Source organism: Thermobia domestica, chromosome 14, assembly GCF_964235325.1.
Source record: "Thermobia domestica chromosome 14, izTheDome1.hap1.1, whole genome shotgun sequence".
NCBI classification, from domain to species: domain Eukaryota; kingdom Metazoa; phylum Arthropoda; class Insecta; order Zygentoma; family Lepismatidae; genus Thermobia; species Thermobia domestica.
In genome coordinates this window covers 124,638,667-124,665,271 of record NC_137467.1, presented here as the reverse complement: position 1 = coordinate 124,665,271, position 26,605 = coordinate 124,638,667, and the positions used below count along the sequence as shown (strand labels likewise).

Here is a 26,605-nt window from a genome sequence, read left to right as displayed (position 1 = left end):
CTGCCGTTTTAGCGTATTCCTGTAATATAGGGCCCGATATGCGGTGTTTTTACGGTTTGACACTAATAAACCACTCCCATACTATTCCATTAATGTCTTAGTTTTCAGTTTCCTTAACTTCTATTTTTATTTTCCCATTACTGCAGTTTTATTTTTCCATTACTGCAGTTTTCTCACCCCTTCAAAATTTCCATTCTTCTTTAGAATCTCGTACACCTGAGTTTTACCGACGTTGAACATCTTCATGATTTGCTTTACATTCAATTATCTCGTTCTCTAACATGAATACTTTTATTCTGGTGTTAAGATCAAACACAGCCCTTGTTTTACAAGCCATAATGACTGCTGCCGAACCAATGCAAAAATGTAAATTTAGAGCTGTATTGGTAAAAGTTTTATTTCAAGGTGATTGATCAGGCGTAAAACCGAGAGTTGAGAAGGTCAAGGACAACAATAAACAGGAAATTCTGTATATTTCTGAGTATTGGTGGGTCAAGTAACATTTTGTTTCTTTAAATCTGGTATGTCCATGTTTATAAGATTTCAGAACCGCGCCTGCTGAGAGCAAGGAAGAGAGGGTATCAGAAAGCGCAAATGAGAAAGAATGACATAATTCTCTCAAATGTTCTGCACATGAATTTTTGCTTCAGACCGTGATGCATTTCGTCTAAACCTTGCGCGGTATACTTTAGGACAGAAGAGTTTTCTTTGGATTTCCGAAAGTCCTCTGAATCCTTCACTGCTTATCTTCACGACACGTGATAGAGATTATGACTCTTGCTTTGTTGCTTCAATTCCTTTTCGCCAGAACCTTATTTTGTCAGTTTTCTCCTCATATGTGCCGGCTGTCGGTAGTCGCTATGTTTCGGAACAGAAGTACACCTACAAAGAAGGCTGACAGCTGACATGTAGTAGGGGAGCTTAAGGCAAAAAAATGGCCAAACCCTGCACTTTGTGTTAAAAAGGTGCCACTCGGATATATTGTTCCCCTGATTGAACTAAGCAGGAATCGAAGTGGCCCCACTCCGACAGGTGGCCAGAATCCAATATGGCGGCTATCAAAGATGGCCGCCTCTGCGAATTCATAGTGTTGGTTTTAGATGCCTATATCTCCTTAACTAATAGTCCAATCTTTACGATTCAAAAACTAAATGACGTAGAAGTTAACAGGGTCTAATAAATGAGCAAACAGTTTTACCTAACACTGAAATTAACTCCTACAGAAATTATTTAATTTGGAACTTTACATTTTTAATGATGGAGTTTACTCATATTTTTTTAAAATAACAAGTAAATGGCTGGGATTATTGAAAAAGATGTCGTATAACTTTTTAAAGAGAGTTAAATTATCTTTCGTTTGGTGTATAGTTCGTTCAGATTCGTTAATAAACAACAAAGTTATGACAATTTAAAGATTCACGTTGAGTTGATTGATTTTCCCAAATTTCGAACGAGAGTTCATTTACCGTAATAAAACCTCACTGATGGATGCTGCATTGTACGAAACGGATCGTTCTCTTATGATGTGTTCTTCATAAGTCCCATTTTCGCCAGAGCACAAAACAGCCTGACCGAGCCCGCTTATCTGAATCCAATATGGCGGCCATTAATTACCTTCCATAAAGATAAGTCTTTTTCGAAATATTTATTGCAGTATCTAGATTTATAAACAAGTACGACAAAGTAATAACAAACATTTTTCTCTCTCCTATTCTTCTGCCCCACAGAGTAAGTATGGGAAGGAATGAACTCCAAATCATATTTCGAAATACGTCAAAAGAATCGGATAGAACTGAGTGGTTAAAAGACTTGGAGTAATAACAACTGCACTATTCTCGAAGTATTTCCATTGAAAGTAACAGTGGTGTAAATTCCGTGTAATGTTTCGGCGAGAATAGTTCGGAATCACACAAAAAGGCAAAGTTTGAGGCCGCTACGCAATTCTTGTGTTACCAAGAAGTCGTCGATTCAAAATGATCGATCTTCTTAAATTGTACAAAACGGTTAGTGACGATTATGAAGAAGTCTGAATCAGAAGAAATAGAAGTTCATAGTACAAGATTCGTGAAAGAATTTTTCGTCACAGGCCTGAGCTAACAGCTAATCTGTCTGGCAGAGAATATGTTTTACTTTCAGAAGGATCTGATAGAATAAGTGAGCTGGAGAAAGACATTGATGAAGATGCTATGGCACTAACTCGTGTTGTTAAGATGCTTCGAAAGGATATGGCAAACCACAAAGGTCATTTTTCAGGAAAATTTGAGAATCACTGCCACGAAGATTCTGTTCCTCCTTCACTAATAGCTGCTGTTAATATGTTACTTTATGGTTCATTTGTCACCCCTGATAGCAACGCAAGTCAAGCAACTTTAACTATTAGTTAACATATATTTTATAATTTCCATCAGAAAGCAGGCGATATTGAAACAGAAGCAGCAAGGCATAAACGCAATCGCATGCCACCTCTTCCTCTCTATGTTGGGCTGAGTGTGTATGCTAAAACTTGTTAACAATCTCTCATAAATGAATTGCATTCACTAGGCAATTCGTCTACACGTGTACAGGAAATATCTTGAAGTCTTTCTCAGTGCTTGATAAATCAAAGTGACAAAATGGGTGTGTCTTTCCACTCTTCGTCGAGGTATTTTAACCGTTGCAGCATTAGATAATATTGACTACAATTCTTCTAGTACAACATCAAAGGATTCTTTTCATGGTACGAGCATTTCTATTTTCCAGCATCCTTCTAAGGATAACCCTAGCATTCGACGTGACCATGTCTCACTGGATAAGTGAATATAAAAATGAGAACTGCTCCTGCTCTCCCCGATAATTATGCTATAGTACCTCCTGCTTATGTCACTAATAAGGAACCAGTTTTACCTCAACAGATCCGCAGTTTGTAGAGAAAGGTCTTCCACGAAGTGAATTTTTCACAGAAGAAAAAAATTAGGAGTGTTGGCTTCAAGCATGTTTAAAAAATGACACTACTTGCACTTGGTCTGTACACCATGCCTCGAAAACTGCAACTCTGCAAATGCCAAGTATATGCTGCCTACTTTCGTTGTTTAAGGAAGACTCTAAATATGTTGCTATGATACGGCACGAAATGTTGTACGAGAACTTACAGACAAACTCAACAAAGGACAAGTTCCGGTTTTTGTAACTGATCAACCACTATTTGCCTTGGGGAAACGAATTCAAAGGAATTGGCCAGAGTTACATGGCGAAGATAATCAAATTCTGATGCTGGGAGGATTACACATCGAACACGCCTTCCTGCATCTTATAGGAAGTGGGAAATGGTTAGATGGAAGTGGTTGGGTAGAAATTTTATACAAGTCAGATGTAGCAACACCAGGAACCGCTGACAGTATATTGAAAGTAACTCACATCACAAAAGCTTGCTTTGCTCATCAGATTACTTTGACAGTTTTACATCATTTGCCGCGTGATGCATATCAGAATTCTTCATCAGGGCAATTTTTCAATGACTGGTACACTGAAAAGAAATCTTCGTGTCCAACGCTTAAGTTTTGGATAATATATTACCGTCTCATGATTTTACTCTTAATTTACATGAGAGCCATACGTCAAGGAAATTTTAAGCTCTACGTTGAAACACCAAAACTAATGGCAGAATTGTTTTTCGCAATGGACCACCTTAGCTATGCTCGTTGGCTTCCCGTTCGCATTTTAGATTTGAAGAAGTTGGAAGATACATATCCTGAGATTATGAATGCTTTCGAAATGGGTTACTTTGTGATAAGAAAGACATCAAAACCTTTCTTTGCAATAGCTATAGATCAAACTCACGAACAGAATAACAAAATTATGAAAGGGGATGGCGGGGCGATTGGTTTTTTACACGACGACAATGCTCTTGTCAAATGGATGACAGCGGGACCAGAAATTAGTAGACTAATTAATGTATTCAAAATGTCATATAATGAATACGATCCTGATAATAAGTACTATGAAGATTACTCGTCGATGCAAGAAAGATTTAAACCGTCTGTTGAAAAGATGAAAGAAATTTTCATCGAATTGGAGAATCCGTTTGAAGAAAATAGTAGACTTGATAATGTTCCTTCCAGAATCATCTATAACGGTGATATAATTGAATCCCTATATTTAGCAGAAGAAAAAGGGTCTAATATGTACAAGGAATTTTTGCAAGAAAGATTAGTAGAATGTGCCACGCCATTCTTTTCGCCCATGAAAAAATCTTCTCTAGTGCTTCATTCTTTCCTTCAAAAGAATAAAACAAACAGAAATGAAATAAAAGTACTTAAGATGGACGTTGAGCTATTCTCTCGCTTACTACGCGTCAGTCAAACAAGACGACTTCACTTGGATGAATTCTTTCAGCACGAGAGCCAACCAATTCCACTCTCTCTTTGCCATAATTCACAATCCTCAAAAAAGTCCGACTTACTTATGCTTCTTGAGAGTAAAGCCAACATCAAAGAAGAACACTTTCCTAATTCTTGTGATGTTTTATTATTTGATGGAACAGTTTTGGTTCACATTTTGCAACCAGCATCAGTAGAAACATTTTGTGATTATTTCCAGTGTAATTTCTTCGAATATGTTCAAAGAGAAGCAGACACATTCCATGCAAAGTGAGTGGATCTGATATGCGATAGATACTCTTCAAAGAGCATAAAATCTTCCACAAGAAAAAGTAGGGATGTAAGAATAAGGACGAAAGTAACACCAACAACACCAATTCCTAGGAAGTGGAACGATTTCCTTCGTAATGACGAAAATAAAGAACTGTTCCTTTTTCTTGGAAAGTCTATGTGTGAAAAGGAAGGAACTTACTTTGAGGTAGCAACGAGCAATGGATATCACATAGAAACTTCAAGAAATCTTCCAACATTTTCAAACAAATCATCAGGAAATCATTTAGAAGAAGCTGATAGTAGGATCATGTTACATTGCCTTGATGCAGTTAAATGGACACAAGAAGATAGTTATCCACACAGTAGACACAGATGTAATACTTGCTGTATCGTTTTTCTACGACTTTGAGCGACACAGTTTAGAAGAATTATGGATATCTTTCGGCACCAAGAAACATCATTGATTTCTCCCAGTTCATCATATTTCAATAGCATTAGGAAAAGAAAAATCAACTGCGTTACGAGGCCTCCCCGCGTTTACAGGATGTGATATAGTGTCATACTTTCTCGGACATGGAAAATTATAAGCATGGAAAACATGGCTTTTGTATCCAGAGGCGACCACAGCTTTTCTAACAATTTCACACCCTGTAATCAATATAGGCGAAGATTGTTTTAATTCACTGCAACGATATGTTGTCCTATTATATTCAAAAACAAATGAAAAATATAAAGTTAATGAAGCCCGGTAAGAATTCTTTTTGGAAAAGAGCAGATCTCTTACTGCGCTTCCTCCAACTTGTGATGCCTTGCTTCTTCACACCAAGTTTGCAGCATACCAAGCTGGACAAATCTGGGCCCAGGCAATAAAGAAGACAGCACATATTCCTTCATCAGTAAACTGGGGATGGACTGACAATGGAAGTGAACTTTCTCTAACATGGACTTCCATTCCAGTTGTATACGAAGCATGTAGGAAACTCTTTTTGAAATGTGCGTGCAAGACATGTACCACAAGATATCGTTGTAGAAGTGCAAGCGTCCCGTGCATCTTTTTTGTTCTATGTGTAGAGGGACATGTGGAAACGTGATGGAAACTGAAAACGAAGATCTAGACCAATAAAACTTTCATGTAAGTAGCATTCATTATTTTTGAAAATTCAGTTGATCCACAGTAAACTTACACCACGTTGGAAACATACCAATAAATAGATAAACTTAAATGTATGATTCTTTATAGAATAGCTTGTACACAAAGTAATATTAACTGTTCGTCGAAATCATAAAACTATTTGTACAAATAGAAAATCCAAAAGATATATTGTGATTTCAAATTATCGAACCAAGTGTTTGCGTTGTGTTTCTGTTCTTACAATACGAAAGAAATTATTTACATTCTAATTTATAACAATATATTGCTTTATGTAATTTCCTCATAATATTGTAAAGGATATAAAGCCAATGTCTATGGTTTAAAGACCGAACTTACTTCTTAGTCTTCCTGTGCAGTTCTTCTTTCAATTCAGAAGAAACCATATAACTTTTCTATCGTGACGCTACACGCGTAATTTCTTAAGATATTCTTCAACTTGATTCATGTGTAAAAGTGAATAGTAATACAATAGGTGATATTACTTTGTCCGTATTCGTTTACAAATCTAGATACTCGGGTCAACATTTCGAAAGAATATAATTTTTATGAATCATAATTAATGGCCGCCATATTGGATTCGTAACTGGGCTTGGTCAGCAGGCCCGTATCCAGCCCAAAAATGTAGGGGGGGGCGATCCAACCATATTATAGTTCGTCACCACATTATAGTTCATTTGCAACCCTACCGTAAAAATTTTAGGGGGCCAGCAAAAATTTAGGGGGAGTCGGCCCCCTAGACCCCCCTGGATACGGGCCTGTTGGTCAGGCTACTTTGTGCTTCTGGTAAAGTGGGACTTATGAAGAATACATCACAAAAGAATGATTTGTTTCGTACAATGCAGCATCCAACAGTGAGGTTTTATTACTGTAAATGAACTCTCGTTCGAAATTTGGGAAAATCAATCGACTCAACGCGAATCTTGAAATTGTCATAACTTCGTTGCTTATTAACCAATCTGAATGAACTATACACCAAACGAAAGATAATTTAACACTCTTTAAAAAGTTATAGGACATCTTTTTCGATAATCCCAGCCGTTTACTTGTTATTTTAAAAAATATGAGTAAACTCCATCATTAAAAATGTAAAGTTCCAAATTAAATAATTTCTGTAGGTGTTAATTTCAGTGTTAGGTAAAACAGTTTGCTCATTTATTAGACCCAGTTATCTTCTACGTCATTTAGTTTTTGAATCGTAAAGATTGGACTATTAGTTAAGGAGATATAGGCCTCTAAAACCAACACTATGAATTCGCAGAGGCGGCCATTTCGATAGCCGACATATTGGATTCTGGTCACCTGTCGGAGTGGGGCCACTTCGATTCCTCCTTAGTTGGATCAGGGAAACAACATATCCGAGTGGCACCTTTTTAACACAAAGTGCAGGATACTTCCCGTAAGCTCCCCTACTAATGCTTCGTCCGTCTAGCCGAAAATTGTGGAAGTGAATATGAATAGTGGGTGGGGAAGGTCAACACTGTTCAGAAAGATTTAACAGAAGAACGAATTTATTGCAGACATTGTAATGTATATTTTTGCCCTCTCACAGTATGTCTAAAAATTTTCTAAACGCTGTAGTCCGGAACTCAGAATTTTCCGTTAAACGTTTGGTTTGCTTTCCGTTGTCCGCATAACATAGTTTCTGCTTAATGAAGGGACTTTTACATGTTTTTACTTCAAACTTCATGAGAACGTGAAATATTTCTGCTTTTAGTAGTAACAGGAACCATTTTGGTCCAGTAATAAATTACTATAGTTATGATACCGTTAAGTTAGAAAGTCCTGGGAATAACCTATACAATATTAACGTTAACGTTATTGATACATACTATATTTCAGTCAATCTTTTCTTAACGCTATTTAGTAGTAACAGAAAGTATTTCGTTCTTCTGATTCGTCACTATATAGTTATCCGAAAAGTATAGTAACATTATTATTTCACAACAAATGTAAAAGTTATGAATGGTACATAACGAAAAAATTAACAAATATATTGCTATACTTGGCTGAATTTCCATCTTTTTCGTTATTTTAACGTTAAGTTAAATTAGTAAGCCTTGGGAATAACCTATAAAATAATAATGTTATTACAATATACTATATACCTATCAATCTTTTCATAAGGTTATTTAGTGATAACAGAAAGTAGATTGATCCTGCAATTCGTTACTCTGTAGTTATCTGATAAGTATAGTAACATAATTTTTTCGTAGCAAATATATAAAGTTACGATTGGTACATAACAAAAAAAGTAACAAATATATTGCTATACTTGGCTGTACTTCCATCTTTTTCGTTATTTTAACGTTAAGTTAAATCAGCAAACCTTGGGAATGGCCTATAAAGTAATAACGTTATTACAATATACTATATACCTATCAATCTCTTCATAAGGTTATTTAGTGATAAACAGAAAGTAGTGTGCTCCTTTAAGACTTTACCATTATAGTTATCTGATAAGTATAGTAACATTAGTGTTTCGTAACAAATATATGAAGTTACAATTGGTACATAAAGCATTGTGTTAACAAATATATTACGTTACTTCCGTCTATTTCGTTATGTTATAGTTATGTTAAGTTAGCAAGCCCTGTGTAATATATGAGTTACGGAGAGTGAGAAGGTTTTAGAATTTGGTAGAACTTTTTGGATTTATTTTCGTTGGTATACAAACTTTGATGCAAATCAAGTGGTTACATTTGAAGAAATAAAAGTGCACGATGCGTTTGAGTTGGTGAATTGTATTTTATAGAAGTTAACAGAGAAGAAGAATTTATCTGTAAGTACTGGCTTTGTTTTTTTCTTATTTTATGTTTATGTTTTCTTTTTTTTTCATATGAGAAGGGACATTGGAAATGAAATACACGTAAACACTTGTAATTGTTGGGAGTATAAGGGGGACGGAAGTGTTTGTTTTTTATCGGGAATTGATTGTGGATTTTCCCGCATCGAAAACCATATGACTCGGTGTATTTTTATGGAATTATAAATTAACTAATGTATAGTGTAATGTAATATGGAGGCTACAGGGATTTAATATTGGTCATTGCACTTGGATTTGAACTAGGGCTCTCCCACGTGGAAAACCGTATGCTAATTTTTTTTGCTCGATGGAGTTTTTACTTATATGGCACTAAAATTGAACACAACCTGTGACTTGCCGGGAATCGAATTATGATCTTCCGCGCCGAAAGCCAAATACAATAAACAAATAGCAAGGAATTTTGGATTGTTTGGATCTCTCCGTCAGGGCTAGACGCAGTTATTATTTTACATATTAAAAGAATAGTTGCATAGACAAACAAACGGACACATTTTATAATAAATAGGCGATTATTTTCTTGTTCATAGGACCCTAGCAACTCTTCAGAATATAAGAAGTTAGTGTTACATGAAAAGACCATTAAATGATGTGTGAAACTGATTATTTATGTAATATAGTTTTAATTGTTTATTATTTTTTGTGTGGTATTAACATTTACAATAGGGGAAAGGAACTGGGTAGCCTACACCTGCTTTGAATTTTGCTTGTTTTTATCTTTAGTACTATTGAACTGAACATAAGTTTGAATTTCGGTGACGAATAATATTTTTATAATTGTTAGCATATGTCAGTGGTTTTCAACCTTTTTCATTTTGAGGCGCATCTAGAAGAATGCTCAGTTTGTGAAATGCAAGAGCTGAATAAAAGCTTGGTATGTGATACTTTTGTAATCATTTTATGAGAAAATTTAGATTTTTTCTTATCGTTCCTTGATGGTACAAATAATCGTATTTGATTTGAAGTTTAGCGTCCCTTTTTTAGCACCATAGTTATGTGGGACATGGACCTACTGATTAACGTGGAATTAGAATCCTTGAGCTCCACCAGGGAATTCAATTACCACGCCAAAGGCGCGTACGCTAACCACGTAGCCACAAAGAAGATTTATTCGTGTTTAAAACCGTTACGTGAACTAAAATACGGTATATTCACCTCGTGATCTACAGCGGTCGTAAACTAATAGATAGGAATTTTGTGTTGTAAATGGGAGGAGAGTATTTGAAAATGTTATTTTGCTCAAAGTCATGTCTCAGTTTCATTAATTGAATGCCGGACAAGCGCCTTTTGTATGTATAGAGCATATGGTTTTTCACTTTAACGCCTTAGGCTTACACTTCCTGGCTATGAAAGATGCGAAACTAGTTTAAAAAGTAAAACGATTACTATGGTTTATATGAAAGAAGCACCGTGAATCAAACTTGGGCCTGCGTGTACGAAAAGCGCCCATGCTAGCCATTAAATTATCGGAATATATTAGACAGTATGGAGAACAAGAATTAGTACCAAGAATGTAATGTTACGTGCGTATGTGACATACAGGCTGGGACGTTTTTATACTAACATTATCAGTGAGATTACTTTGTTTCGCTAGTATTATATATCTAGATTTTAGGGTAAAGTAGACGGGTGAAAGCGAATACTTATAAATAATTGATGAAGGGAAGAAATAATAGTGGTAGAGGGAAACAGACATAATGTTTCTTCGGATGAAAGGAAGACATTTTGTATGAGACATAACCATACTATTTTATCGAGGCATTAGATCATAGATTTTTGGAACAAGAATTTTAGATGGGGATAATGTAAAAGTAATTGTAATATGATACGGTATTAGTTAACGAAGAATTCTCTTCATTGAAATTCTGTGTATGAAATTAGTACACAGTACTAATACTGCGTACTGCAGTGGCTAAAATGAACCGAGAATAATAAGTTGTCTAATATTAATCACGTTGATTGCATGGTTTAAAGGCACTTTTTAAATATAGAAAACATATTTGTTTCTCGCCGAGCGACTTTGTATGAGAAGTGACTAGTAAGAGGAGATATATATGTAATAACACGTAGTGTACGTCAGGGACAACTTGGTGTCATCTAAACAAAGTAGGTAGCGACACCTTTTTGTTACGGAATATAAGAGATAAACGCTTATTCGGCAGCGCAGGTAACGGCATCTAATAGTGTGATTAATGTACTTATTATTAGAAATAGCCTTATATACTGATTATAGTATTTAAGTTTATGACAAGATTTACAAGCTTTGAAATTCTGTAGGATGTCTGCAAATTTCCTGTACACTAGCGTCATGTTTGCCGTCAGACACGAGGCAGTGCAGATAATAACAACTATTGGCTTAACCTTCCTATTAGAAATTACCGTGACTGAGTTACTGAGACGCCTTGCTGTTACAATAAGGATAGTAGTTTTAATTCGGTAACAATATCTACTGTATAAAAGCTGCCAGTTATGCAGGAGGGCATATAGTGAAGTCTATTAATGTGATATACAGACTGAGACATGCTGTTCATTATTAGGATAACAACATGGTGCACGGGGTAAATAGAAAAACTGTTTAGAATTTGTCCGACATGCTTGACATATTTTGCATTATCATCAGGGTAACAGAGTTGCCAACTTAGCATAAAGTTTTATCATTTTTTTTTGAAACAGCAGGTTATTTTGATGATTGAAATAACTAACTAACTAACTAACTCTATGGCCTATGGAACCCGGAGGTTCAATGCCGCGTTCACAAAAGCTCTCCATTGACTTCTATCCTTAGCTAACTGCATCCAGTTTCTACTTTGTATTCCAATCTCTGCGAGATCCATCTTAATATTGTCCTCCCATCTGCGCCTAGGTCTTCCTAATGGTCGCTTTCCGATTGCATTTCCAGTCAAGACTTTGAAAGCGTTTCTACTTTCTTCCATTCTAGCTACATGACCCGCCCACCTAAGCCTCCTAGACTTAACGACCCTAACAATGTTGGGTAGACCATATAAATTATGTAGTTCCTCGTTATGCAGTTTCCGCCATTCCCTATCCCCGTTCCTCTTGGGTCCGAATATTCGTCTCAGGATCTTGTTCTCAAATACTTTTAGTCTATGTTCTTCCCTCAGAGTAAGTGGCCATGCTTCGCAGCCATACAGATCAACAGGCATAATTATCGTTTTGTATATTTTAAGCTTCAATAAAATTTTTATGAAAAAAATTTGAACTGAATAACACAAATTTCCTGCTTTTAGTCGACATTTAATTTCTTCGTGAATATGCTTTCGGTTTGATCCTAGATATTTGAGTTTCCACTATGTGGAAAGTATTATTTAATATTTTAACGCATCCATAATTTGCTGTATTCCGGTCCCGACGCACTTCCATGTATTTAGTTTTCTCTGCATTCACTTCTAAACCCATGTCTCTGCAAGCGTTTAGAAAGATGATGATTGAAATTAATTGTGAAAAATAAATATATACATTACTTAAGTATGTGATAAGACACAAATTGCTTTGAAATCACTTATTGTTGGAGTTACAAATGAGAGGAGCTAAGTTAAATAACATGTAACAGTAAGGGAAGTGATGAGTTGTACCTTAAAATCCTTGAATATTAGAATACACTTGGAGTTCCTGAACACTGTGGCATACAGAATTTAGCTTATAAAAGATAGATTGATGTTTTATACATATATGTGTCTATCTGTCCTCTGTGGATACATTTTCTAAAGCGCGACTGTACAATAAAATCTTGAAGTTTTATTCTTACGTTCATGATTTGTGGGACATTTGAGAATTACAACAAATAGTTGAGGAACACACGCCATCACAAAAACCATTTGATGTATACTAGTATGGAAGCAGGGAGTTCCACGCATTAGAATTGAGTGCTCTACTCTTAAGGTAACACAGCCTCTTCAATTGATCGAAGAAATCGATCCCCACTTTTCCGTTATTTTTTTCTTTGAAAGAGGCATAGTAATAATTCTGCTTGCACACTTTTGGAGGGCACTAAATTAAAAATACCGATAGGAGGTATTGTTGGATATTCCTTTTTCCTCTAATATAATTTTGAACACATATATAATACATGATTATACTAAAAAAAAGCTTCAGATATTCGACTTAATTCACTATATTTTCTATTATTTCAGTTGCATATTTTACACTTTTTTACTATAATTCTCGTATGAGCGTTGTCCATTGCAATTACAAATGACTTGATTTTCATACATAGGTAATAATAACATTGCAAACGTGGAATAAAAGCAAGGATAGAAATGGCAAAAGAACCCTTTAGGAGGAAGTTTATTCTGTGCTTCCGTGAATAATGAGAAATGGTTCGTGTGATATGAAAACAAATACGTGAAAGAGAGTACAATGTTGAAACTATGGGTGTGGAGAAGAATGAAGAGAATTAGGTCGCGAACCAGACAGTTTCAGAGAAGAAACTGTTTGAATAGAAAATATATAATAAGAGACTGTATAATGCCAGGGAAAACAGAATGTCATACGCTATATCGTTGCGAAAGTTGACGAGAACAATACGATAGGTTAAGGGAAAGAAAATCTTAAGATGAACGTAGTGAAATGAAAACTTTTATAGTGTGAGATAATTTATATATTATCGAAAGATGACCAGATCATTGACGCACAATGTTATCAATTATAACTCGTCCATAATATATTTGCATAGAGAAATGGAAGTCATTGGTGAACGTTTCGTTATTGTCGACATTCTTTCTTACTTACCATCTTCATGTAAATTGACATGATATTATACATATAAGACCGTTTTACTTTTTCATTCTTTATCCTTTCGTCTTCTTTAATTTCTACTAATTATGTGTCACTGTGTGAATCTGATATTGAAGATTACGTTCCCTTCTCTGTCTCCGTCTTTTTCAGTTACGTTGATATTTGATGTTTTATTGCGTATCTTGCAAATGTCGTGTGCTGGAATTCCTTTAGAAGCTAATTCGTTCAGTTCTATGCATTGTACCTCTTTCTTCACATACTCTTTAATTCTTATGCTTACACACTCGTTTGTTTTTTGATTAGTTGTAGAACAGTTTCGTTTCTTATTAGATAATTCTATTACAATGATTGATTACATCACTTTATTTTTCCTTGTTCTTTAGCATATCATAAGCATATGAATAGCATTTTAATTGTCTTGTATACCTTTTATTAGGAATATTATTGCTACTATATATATTTTCTTCATGATTACATTTCTATGGTTGATCTTTATAACTTTTTAATATATCTTGTATAAATTTGACTGCTATGCTTTTCTTTCAACACTATTTTTATGGTAATCTTATAAAATATATGTATTGAAAATAAGAATAGTATATTCTTGTGCAATAATTGTTAGAAAAAATATTACATTCATACATTCTTAGGAGATACATTTATTCATAGAAATGTATCTATACGCTTAAAATGTTTTACTGTTATAGCTCAAAATTGTATTTATTACTACATCTAACATTAAGATTGCTACTATTACTACTATTATCTGAATTATGAATAGTGTTTTACCGAAACATGTGATTGAGTAATTACTACAAAGGTAATTATGTTTGGAGTAATCTATATAACATGCAGAAATAAGTCATAATTTAAACAATGAACTAAATAAGGTGATAAACTTGTTTGTTAGTCTACTACACGCTACAAAGACCAAGAAAATGACTTAAATGTTATTTAAGCGTAAACAATAATTCAATAAAATAAAGGTCAGAAATTAAGATAATGTTTTACTTATATATCTTTAAACTGCATAATAGTGAGAAAATCTAATGACTAAGGAGAAAAGGAGAAAAGAGAACATCATTATGATCTAAGCAAGAATCTGTTACATAATTAATTGGAACTTCCAAAGCACTGCCTTGTAATTGCACAAACTATGTATCAGAAACTAATAGTAATGTTTCTGCTTTTCGAATTTATTTCTTCAGCGCCCTGTACTATACATAGTTGCTACTTCCTTTCTAAATCTTGAGTAAAACTAAAAGAAATATACTTTGATGATTACACCCAGAACAATACAAAGCAGTGAATTGCAACTGTATTGAAAGTTTGTCTGACTTAGCTATAACCGAATCTTTTCACTCTCGTCCATAGGATTACTAAACAGTTAAATATGAACACCCGAATCTTAACTGAGAAGAAAGAGAAGAGGGTAGACTGTGGAAGAGAACTTAGAAATTTATTTTTTAATGATAAATAAATAAAATTAAGGTAGAGACAAATATAGATAATTGTAATTTAAATAGAACATGAAGTCATAATATAATCTTTGAATCTATTACAGTGTTGCACACAGATATTCGATTGTTGCATTCTAATCAAGTTTCCCTGTAACCACGATTTGACTAAATTGATTGGTAAGTAACAGTACTGATACTTTTATTTTGTACAATTTACAAATAAAATTTATCAACGGAAAATTCTGTCAAAAATGGAAATTCATAGATAAATGATAAAAAATATTTTTCTTCTAAGTTACTAGTTTTTCTTAGCGTCTGTAGCAACACTATGAACTTACATCTTAACATTTAACTAAATGTCTTTAATTTAATACTTATTTCTTACTGGTAAATAACCTTCCGTAATAACTATTACAGCATTTCAATTGAAGTAATATTCCGAACGTAGTTGCAAATTTAATTATATTCCTATTTTTTTCCTTAACTTCAAAACAAACGGAAAATCTTTCGATTTTGAACACAATACAAAATTACTTATATTTAAAATGAATGTGTTAACTTGCCGATAAGATTTGTCTAAAAACATGTAATGTAGTTAAACTTTTTTAAAACTAAAATAGTTTCAAATATTATTTTCTAAGAATGAAATTTAACAATTTGTCTTTTCATTCAACTGATTTACAATATTTTTCTTGTTATACTAATTACTATTATTATTTGTTCTTAGTGTTAATTTCTTGTGTACAATAAAGGTCAATTTTCTATTTTAACTTTTAACTTTTCTAACTTTTTGCTGCTAATTTTCTATTTTCACTTTTCAACTTTTCTTGTTTTTACATTTTTCTTTTAATCTTTTGTTTTACACTTTCGTCTTTTTAATTTTTCTGTTAAACTTTCTAACTTATCTATTTTAACTTTTTAACACTTCGTTACTAACCTTTCGTTTGAACTCTTGTTTTATTTTTCTTTTAACATACTTTTTTGTTTTTACATCTTTTGTTTTCACTTTTTTAAGTTTTCCGTTTAAACTTTATAACATTTTTTAGTAGCCACTTTTTGTTTGAACATTTTTTTCATGTCAATTTTTTCCATTAAGATTTTGGGCTTTATTTTTGTATTACAATTATAACAAAATACTTTGGATAGAGTAATAATTACCTGTACCGTGGGCAGAAAGTGCTCATACATGTGCACTATACTTAATAGAATGTTAATTTCATATTAACAAAAGAAGAATGTTTTTCAAGATATGTAAAATTATAATTATGGTATAATTGTTGCTATGTAAATGTTTATGGATACCTAGTCAGCAAGTTTGTGTGCTTGACAGTTTGAAGGAAAATATATTATAAAGTATATCAGCTAATAAACCATTTTAGCAACGTTCATCGACGTTATCATTCTAATAGAAAAGGTGAGAATAATGCTATATAATTATTAAAGATAATTTTTACATGCAAACAAATACTACCACTCAATATTTGTATATCTTACTTACCCTTACCTTGTCGATAGTTAAAAATTTTGGTGCCTTCACACCGGGATTAGCTAAAATTTTTGGTTTACCTCACCCGGGACTTTTCATAAATTCTTACCCCGAAGTAAAGTAAGGGTGAATTTACTTTTACAATTAAGTTAATGAATACAAATTTGACCATACTGAGAAGTGGTAGAATAATTGTAAGGAAAATGGACACTGAAATAATGGAGAATGAATCCACTAATAGTGACAACGGTGAACCTAGTGTAACATCAGGATTGACATCGGAAGACCGAATCTTGCTAGTCTTACAGCGGCAATTGATGCAGATGTCCACCGAGTTAAAGCAGACGATGCAGCATCAATCTGAAGAATCCAACAAGCAATATGAAGAATTGAAGCAGACGTCTACCGAATTAAAGCAGACGATAGAACAGAACTCCGAAAAATCTAACAAGCAATACGAAGAATTGAAGCAGACGATAGAACAGAAGATGGAACAGAAGTCGGATGAAACGAAACAATTAATTATCCAGACGATGAGCGATATCACCTCGCAGTTCGAGGAAAAGTTAAAAGGAATATCGGAGGAATGCCAGGGTAATCACAATCACCTGAGACAAATCAGCGATATAAAAAAGGATTTAGAAGTAACCGAATCTTCTGTTCAACAACAAAAGATCCAGGTCATCAATAATTCTAACAATATACGTGCAAATACGCAATTGATAGCTACGTTACAGGATGAAATTAGAATGCTACAGGTTAAGGACAACACATACCGTAATAACATGTGTAGTGATCGCATGGAGTTTCCCCACTCACCAGAGATGAACTCGCCTTCGCCGGTGTCTGATGAAGATATTATACTGGAAGAAATACATCCGAAGAGTACAGATGGGCGAAACATAGATGGTGTAACGACACATCACGTCATGAATAGGAACTGTCACCCAATGGGTACATGGAATGATAAAAGGAAGGTAAAATTAAGTGTTAAGATGAGTGAAATACGAGCCATGAGCAAATTCAGTGGTAAGTGTAACGAGAATGCTACTTCTTTCTTAGAAAAATTCCAGGACGAGTGCAATATTATGTGTATAGATAGATCACAATATATGAAATTAATCCCTCATGTACTACTCCCACCTTGTTCATTATGGTTTAAAGCAGTACGTGATCACATCAGTACATATGAGGAATTCAAAGCGGCACTAATCGCCAATTATGAAAATGACTTTTTGCTTGCGAATAGAGATGCCACCATTAGAAATCAACACTTCAATCCTCGATTGCATAAATCTGTTGTAGAGTTTGTTGTAAATACATACAACGAATTAAAGGTCGTTAATCCATTGTAATCGGAATCGAGAATAATAGCATCGATTCGAAATTTGCTTCCATTTAAATTACAACAGATCTTATTTTCCACACAGTGTATGAGTTTCAACCATTTATTAATGCTTGTCCAATGCTATGAAACTCAATACCATGCCATGAATCAACAAGCAGGAATGGGTAAAAATAAGAATAATTCAGATCATTTGGTGCCTGTTCGGAATTTAAATATCCGAAGTGTGAATAATACGGAACATAACCTAAGCCGAGTATACTCTAGCAATCAAAATGAGCAAAATAGGCAAAGTTATGTAGGGAATCCGCCTAACCTAATTAATCGTAGCAATCCATATGTTAGACCATATAATCAAAATAGGTTTAAAAATAGACGCAATGTATGGCGAAATTCCAGGAATACAGCGAACTACGTGGATAGACGTAATGGGAGGACAAGAGATGGCACTTCGCATCAAGATCCAGGTATTGAAGTAATTTCTGCACAGAACAATAATACGGGACATAATCATGATTGTGCTGTACAATGTACTTTATTAGAATCGTATGCAAGTACGAATGTAACCTGATTACCGTTAATGAAATTAGTTTAAATTCATATCAGCTATAGATTTTCATGAACATTTATTTTATTTTTATTCAATTTAATTTTCTTTAATTCTCATTAATCAATGATAATTCTCAAATGTTTTTAATATATGTAAGAATTATAATTCGATTCATAAATGATTAAAAGCAAAGGTTATTTATATTAGATTAATTTGTGTTGAAAACTTAACTGTCAAAGATTATGTTAAGAAGAAGATCTATTCTATAAAACTAATTATTCGACGACTGTTTTTATGAGCTATCCTATATATTTTTCGAACAAGATTCTTCTTTATTATGACATCTTAGTGCCACGATGTATACATTAAAATGCAACATCTAACTTATTTGTTATTTAATGCGCCCTGAAAGATTAAACATTATTTATAACATCACTGTTTTAATAATGATCAAAACTATTAATCATAGTAATTTGTGTTTCACCCTCGTTAATTATATTAATAAGCGACGATGTTTTGATAATAATGAAATAAATATAATTAATGTAATAAAAAAGATAAGTATTGATGAAGCATAAGATTTGTTATAAATGTATCTATATATATATGTGAAATGTAATGAAGATATATACGAGGTGTGATCAAAATATAAAGAACATATGTAATTTAAGGTCATTATTGTAAACGGACCAGTGGTTCTTGAAGATAAAAGCCAAACTCGCTTATGACTTTTATATTCAGTCCCATCGTCGGGCGACATTTTTATATAACAAAATACTTTGGATAGAGTAATAATTACCTGTACCGTGGGCAGAAAGTGCTCATACATGTGCACTATACTTAATAGAATGTTAATTTCATATTAACAAAAGAAGAATGTTTTTCAAGATATGTAAAATTATAATTATGGGATAGTTGTTGCTATGTAAATGTTTATGGATACCTAGTCAGCAAGTTTGTGTGCTTGACAGTTTGAAGGAAAATATATTATAAAGTATATCAGCTAATAAACCATTTTAGCAACGTTCATCGACGTTATCATTCTAATAGAAAAGGTGAGAATAATGCTATATAATTATTAAAGATAATTTTTACATGCAAACAAATACTACCACTCAATATTTGTATATCTTACTTAGACGAACCAGGTTGACGACTGCCCTTGGTGAGTCGTTATACAATATACGTTTATTTCCCTAAGTGTAAAATTTTTTAGTAACTTCTATTGTTACAACGATGACAACAATTTTCTACTATCGTTTGTGTCACTACAGTTAGCCATAACTTATATTTTGTTAGTATTAAACTGTTTGTTTTATTTTGAAATGAAATGAAATTTTGAGTTTTACGTCCCACGGTTATGCCGGTTAGGCTAAAGGAGACGGTGATAATGAGTAATGAATGAAAATGGTGGAATGAAGAAAGTGGGAGGAAACGGGAGAACCCCGAGAAAACCCACGCACACGGTGTTTGTCCACCACAAATTCACTTGGCGGGAGCAGGGCTTGAACCCGAGACCCCTAGCACCAGAGGTGAACGCTCTACCACTGAGCCACCGCGGCCTTGTTTTATTTTGGTTGAAGTTCAGTAATCATGTGGTGTTTTTCTATATTACATATTTGTTGTGCATATAACATTTTACGGGAACGAATACGTTATAATTTATCGGAAACCACGGGTCCGTTTTCCGATACTTTTGTTATCTTCGGTAAACTTCAACTACTTTGACTTATAAACTTATTATTTAAAACATTACCTTCAATAATAACTTTCGTTTCTGAAATTTTGTATCTTCGCTTCGTTAATGTTTGTGTTTTCACTTCGGGAAAGTTCGGGCCTTCACTTCGGGAATGTTCGGGTTTTAACTTCGGGAATGTTCGGATATTTTAGGATCTTGTGATGGTATAAAAGTGACACATCTCTGTTGAAATTTCAGTATATGTCTGCGCTTGAGTAGTATCTACTCTATATTCCGTGATACTTGGTAATTCACCGAACGTCAAAGTTACCCTTTATCGGCAAGTTCAGGAGCATTTCCCGATACTTCAGTAAATAACTCATTTTGTATCGTAGAACTTTCGCTGATACTCTGTCAATATACAGTCTTGTTACGCTTAAATTCAGCTGATACAGTGTTTAGCTTAAATTCTACACGTAAATCAGAAATCTAATATAACAAGATAAAGCAGATACAGTAATTAAGAGAATTGACTTAAATTAGTGTCTATGTTAATGTTCTTATTAAACGCTATTATTATGTAGCGACAACAACAAATTATTTGTCTTTTTCTTATTAGATTCCCTGTCATTACGAATCAAGAAAGGGCTATCAAGTATTAATGTAAATTATTGTTTGATATTTTAGACATACATTTCTATTTTGCATCAAATCTTATACTTGATTAAAAGTAAAACTTGTTTAATTACGTAGTTAATATTTTAATTACTATTATCGTTCTAATTACTGTTCAATTCTTTTTATTACAATTACGAATTTGAGAAATATTTTGATTAATATAGCATATATTACTCTCTTATCATTTGTTTTGATATATTGTTCTTAAGTAAGTGATTAATTTATTTTTACAGATGGACGCCATTCGTACAATCAATACCATATTGGATTTCATAAAGGAGCGAGAATATTTTGACGCTGAAGAGGTCTTTTTCTCATGGGAAATTGTGACGCGTTGTCATGCCACTGGTGTTAGAGTTGACAATCTTAAATATTTTAAATTGCGGCGTGCGTTATATATTCACTACTATGAAGCTCAAGATGTTGTCCTCAACAATTGTAAGACAGCAAAAGATATCATTGATCTCCATGAAGCTGGGTTTTTTAAACATGGAGAAATAAGGGATCAAGCGCGTGAAAAGGTAATGCAATTCATATCAGATGATAAAATTTCTGGTTTAACTCTATCCGACTTCGTTGAATATATGAAGGACACTGTAAATTCATCTAGTCCTACATCAGACACAGTATTTTTTGGTACGATTCCATCAACATCTTCATTGTACGGTACTGGTGGTAAACAATCTGACTTTCATGTTGTCAAAAGTATATCTAAACACTATTCTTACTTTGGTTTACAAGGAAAAGAAGTGACGATTCGGCGTGATAATGAAGGAATCACAGACCCTGAAACGCACATTCGAAAACTATTTGATTTCGTTATAGACAATACCCTTAGTGACGTTGACAATGACACGTATGTAGGCATAACTATTGAAAGTTCTGCTTGTAATCTAAACAAACCCATATACATGTCATGGCGTCCAAAAGCGCAACAGAACCCTGATGTTCTCTTCTCTATAGTGGAGAACACGTTAAACAGTAACGAAGAGTTTCTTTTCGCAAATGAAGTTACTTTCAAAGTACATATCGTTGATCCTCGTAAAGGAAGAAGACGAATTCGTGATACTAAGAAGTATGCTGATTTAGTTACTTTCCTAGAACAAAATGTGATTAAAATGGAAAAAGATGTGTACTGTCTTTCCAAGAGCATTATTCTTGGGAAGGCTAAAGCCGATCATAATCGTAAACAATTATATAATCTTAAGTCTAACCCAAAACGTTTGTTGAAACAAGCAGTAGATTTGTGTTCCACTGTAGATATAGATATTGTGAATAACAATGGGTGTACTTTGGATGACGTGAAGAAAATTCAAAATCATCTGTTATCTGAATACCAAATTATTGTCTATGAGAAAAATGCTATGACTAGCGAATTTAATGTATTATATCCCGGAATACACGCTGGAAAGCAAATTTATATTTTATACGAAGATCAACATTATCAGTTGATTACAAATATCAGATCACTCTTGGGGAAACGAGGATACTGTCATCATTGTTTGGAAGCTTATCATCATATACAAGATCACAAATGTGTATTCAAGTGCACTTACTGTGAGAAATATCATGAAGTATCTTCATCAGACAATATAAAACGCGAATGTACAGATTGTCACAGACTGTTTCCTACGGAAGAATGCTATATAAATCATAAAAGTGTAACAGAAAATGGGAAGAGTGTATGTAACAACGTCAAAGTTTGTGTTAAATGTTGTGTTTTATATGATAATCGGCGACGAAAATCTGCACACCAATGTGATGAACGATTTTGTAAAACGTGCTATAATCATATCGAGCGCGATCACGTATGTTTCGTTCAAAAAGCAACACCATCTCATGTAAACGCATTTTTGTATATTATATTTGATGTAGAGACGATGTTACTCGGTAAGAATGATCGTGATGAACAAGAACATACTGTTACTTTAGTACATGTAATGCATCTTTGTTCAGATTGCAAGAGCAAATCCTTAGATGATCCATGCGTAGAATGCGGAAATAAAGATGGAAACCGCGAGATTTCCCTTAAGAGCATGGAAGACTTTATACGTCACGTGCTGATGGATCGGTCCTCCTTTAAATCGATCGTAGCATTATCTCATAACGGCAGTAAGTATGATATGATTTTCGCGGCTAAAACATTGTTTGAAAGTCAAAATCTTTCACCTTTCATAATAGCACAGGCACACAAAATTATTGAGATGAGATTATCAAATAAAATTATTTTTAGAGATACTTTCCTGTATATGGGTATCAAATTATCTGCACTCCCAAAGACATTAGGCTTAAATCAAAACTTAAAGAAGGGATATTTTCCATACCTATTTAATACAGAGGAAAACCAAAATTATGTAGGAAAGATTCCTGAGTTACATTACTTTGACCCAGATTCACGAAGTCCTGAAGAACGCAAAGAATTAATAAGTTGGCACAAAGAATGTATAGAAAGCAACATACAGTACGATCTGCAAAAGGAAATGTTAGATTACTGCCGGAATGACGTTAAAATCTTTGCGGAGGCAGTGATTAAGTTCTCTGATTTAATTGAAGAGAAAACTGGTGGTCTCCAGTGCTTTATCTCTGCCAGTACTATTGCAAGTACTTCAATGTTAACTTATCGTTCATTGCATCTACCGGAAAATACTATTCCAATTATTCCACCCCTTGGATTTGATCATCGTGATCGACAAAGCTTAAAGGCATTGCAGTGGTTACGATATATGGAACGTACCAGAGGTGAGAAAATCGAATATTCCGCAAATGGATTGGAAAGACGTTTCGGTAAATACAAAGTCGATGGGTACGAGAGTAAAACAAACACAGTGTTTGAATTTCATGGATGTTTTTGGCATGGCTGTAAAATTTGTTATGTTAATCTTCGTTATACAAGTCTTGATTCATCTTCAAATCATCGTACAACCATGCAAAATCGATATGAATCAACGATCACAAAAATCGAGTACTTGAAAAAACGAAAATTTAATGTTATTGAAATATGGGAATGTGAATGGGACGCCAAAGTAAAATCAGACAAAACAATACAAGATTTTATTAAAGATCAATGTGATGATCTTGTTGATCATCTCGTCCCTAAAGAAAGTTTCCACGGTGGCCGTGTAGAATGCTATAAGGCACTGCATGAATGTAATGATGATGAAACTATCTCATACCTAGATGTTACTAGTCTTTACCCTTGGGTAATGGCTCGTAAGCCTCTCCCAATAGGTAAGCCAAACATTCACAAGGGACCATTTTTTCCAGACATTGAGAAGATCCATGGTCTTGTAAAGTGTACTGTTCTTCCACCATCCGATTTATATTTTCCAATCCTCCCTTACACATGGAATTGAAAATTATTATTTGGTCTATGTCGATCATGCATGCAGGAAAATAATAATGACGAATGTACACATTGTGAAAGTGATCGCGCCATTACAAGTACGTTTTGTACCCCTGAATTACATAGAGCAATGAAATGCGGATACAAAATACTAAAAATAAAAGAAATTTGGGAATTTGAGCTTATGGGGTCTGAAGATGGGCATTCGAATAGTTTGTTTCGTAATTATGTAAATACATTCCTTCAAATGAAACAGGAAGCTTCAGGCTTTCCTGCAGAATGCACTACAAAAGAAAAACAGGAAAAGTACATTAAAGAATATTTCAGATATGAAGGAATACAGTTAAATTATGAAAACATAGAGTATAATCCCGGATTACGATATATTTCGAAAATATCTTTGAATTCTCTGTACGGGAAATGGGGGCAAAGAACAGATCTTTCGCAATCTGTAATCGTCGATACTCCCGAAAAATTTATGACGTATCTATATGCACCACAATATGAGGTGCAGTCTGTAATACCTATAGGAGAGAAACATTTAATTGTAACATATAAAGACAAAGAAAATGAAAACAAACCGAACAAATTTTCCAATGTTGTGCTTGCAGCATTCATAACATCATGGGCAAGGCTTAAACTTCACGACCTTTTGACCTCCGTTGGACCTGACAACGTACTGTACTGTGACACAGACAGTATTATATTTGTTCAACCACAACATGAAAAATCTAAGCTTGCAATAGGGTCTTACTTAGGAGAATTAACAAACGAGGTTCCAGAAGGATGGGAAATAGATGTCTTTATAGGGTGTGGAGCGAAGAATTATGCATACAGAATGAAAAATATTCAAACTGGAGAGTTCGATTACGTGCATAAAATTAGAGGAATTACTTTAGATTCTAGGGCACGTCAAGTAATTACCTTTGAGCATTATTATAATTTAGTAAAGGAAAAAATTGAAAGTAAAACATTGTTAAATCCACGTAAGATTACTCGTAAGCCTGGATTTACTATAGTTACAAGACCTGAAACTAAAATGCATAGAGTAGTAAACAACAAGAGACGACGATTAAATCCCCACAGTAAAACAGACTATAGAACACTACCCTATGAATACCAAAGTTAAAGTGTTGCTCAGTGAGTCATAATGCATGCATGTATGTTAATTTTAATCTAAAATCATTGAAAATATAATTTTAGGCACTTGTGAAAAAAGGTAAACGTTTGTGAAAATCATACCTGTTGATTCAACTCAATAGTATTTTGTGTATAGTACATTATAAATTACCTGAACATTGATATGTATTAAAACAATGTGATTGAATCATATCAATTATTACTCAACTGTACAACAATATGTTATGTATATAAATATTATCTTGATTACCGAATGTATGTATCTTACATTGTACTCATAATGGTATTGTACAATATTAATTAGTTATATGTATTTAATAAATGTATATCATGCTATATAAGAGTCACTGTATGAATAACTAGATATGTAACACCTTCTTACTTTCTCAATATAATTTCAATAAAAAAACGTACCTTGTAATTTTTTTATTTATTTCAACCTCATAATACTCAAACATATATATGAATTTTAAAATCATATGCTAAATCTGTATATAAAGTAGGAATAATTCATCATAAATACTATATTTGTCATAAAAGATGTCAACATCACGCTAAATAATTGTGTATTTACGTAAAAATCATACAAAATACGATAATTTCTACCAAACAATTACGCAAAAAGAATCATTAATATTTCGTGTATACAAATCAATTTCATATATATATATATATATATATATATATATAAAAGAGTAGAAAGCAATTAAAATAAGCAGGTTTAACCTTGGAAATGGTGCTCAAATAAGAAAGTTTACCTCGCGGTACATCCGGAAAGGGGTAACTTATCATTATCCGTACAATATTACCAATGCAATAGGATACACATTGTGTACTCGCCCACTTTAATGACAGTTCAACAATGAAATTACATACGCAAAATGTTACTTTATATACATACATACAAAAAGTAACACAGTAATTAAACTGTTAGTACGAAAACTAAATACGTTCAGTGTTACGTACGTAAAAAAAAGCAACACTGAAGTAATGAGACTACAGTCCGGTACAGCATAATTACATGTCAGTAATTGTTCCTAAAGTACCGGTAAAAAGAAAGACGTAATAATTCAATTACAATTTAACCTTTGTACTTCAATGAGAGTACTTAGAGTAATTACAATATTCGTTACTTCAATGACAGTATGTACCAAAAAGTGTAAGTACTTTGAAGGTCAAAAAAAGGACGTAAGTGTAAGTACTTTCAAGGTCAAAAAAGGACGTATGAGTATACATCTACTCCCGCCACTTCAAAACCCTTATTACCTCGTACCATAAGTGGTACAAACGAAAAATTTTTGCGGTACATTCCGACACAAACGTAGCACAAACGATTGCCATAGTTTTTGTTTCGAAATTCCAAGTTAGGAGGCTGCCGTTTCTCCAGCCCCCCACTTTAAAACCCTCATAAGTTCGTACCGGAAGTGGTACAAACGAAAATGTTTACGGTACATTCCGGCAGAAACGTACCACAAACGATTGGCATAGGTTTTGTTTCGAAATTCCAAGTTTGGAGGCTGCCGTCTCTCCAGCCCCCCCACATTAAAGCCCTTATAACTTCGTACCGG

The 26,605-nt window shown here is 33.8% G+C and overlaps 1 protein-coding gene across 1 annotated transcript; it reads left to right on the top strand.

Annotated features, from left to right (window-relative positions):
• Positions 1-338: 338 nt before the first annotated feature.
• On the top strand, positions 339-25,026 carry LOC145669991 (uncharacterized). The gene is made up of 4 exons (XM_081738332.1): positions 339-405; positions 2,137-2,363; positions 20,788-23,357; positions 24,024-25,026. The coding sequence occupies exons 1-4, from the start codon at positions 339-341 to the stop codon at positions 25,024-25,026; spliced, it is 3,867 nt and encodes a 1,288-aa protein (XP_081594458.1).
• The last annotated feature ends 1,579 nt before the right edge of the window (positions 25,027-26,605 follow it).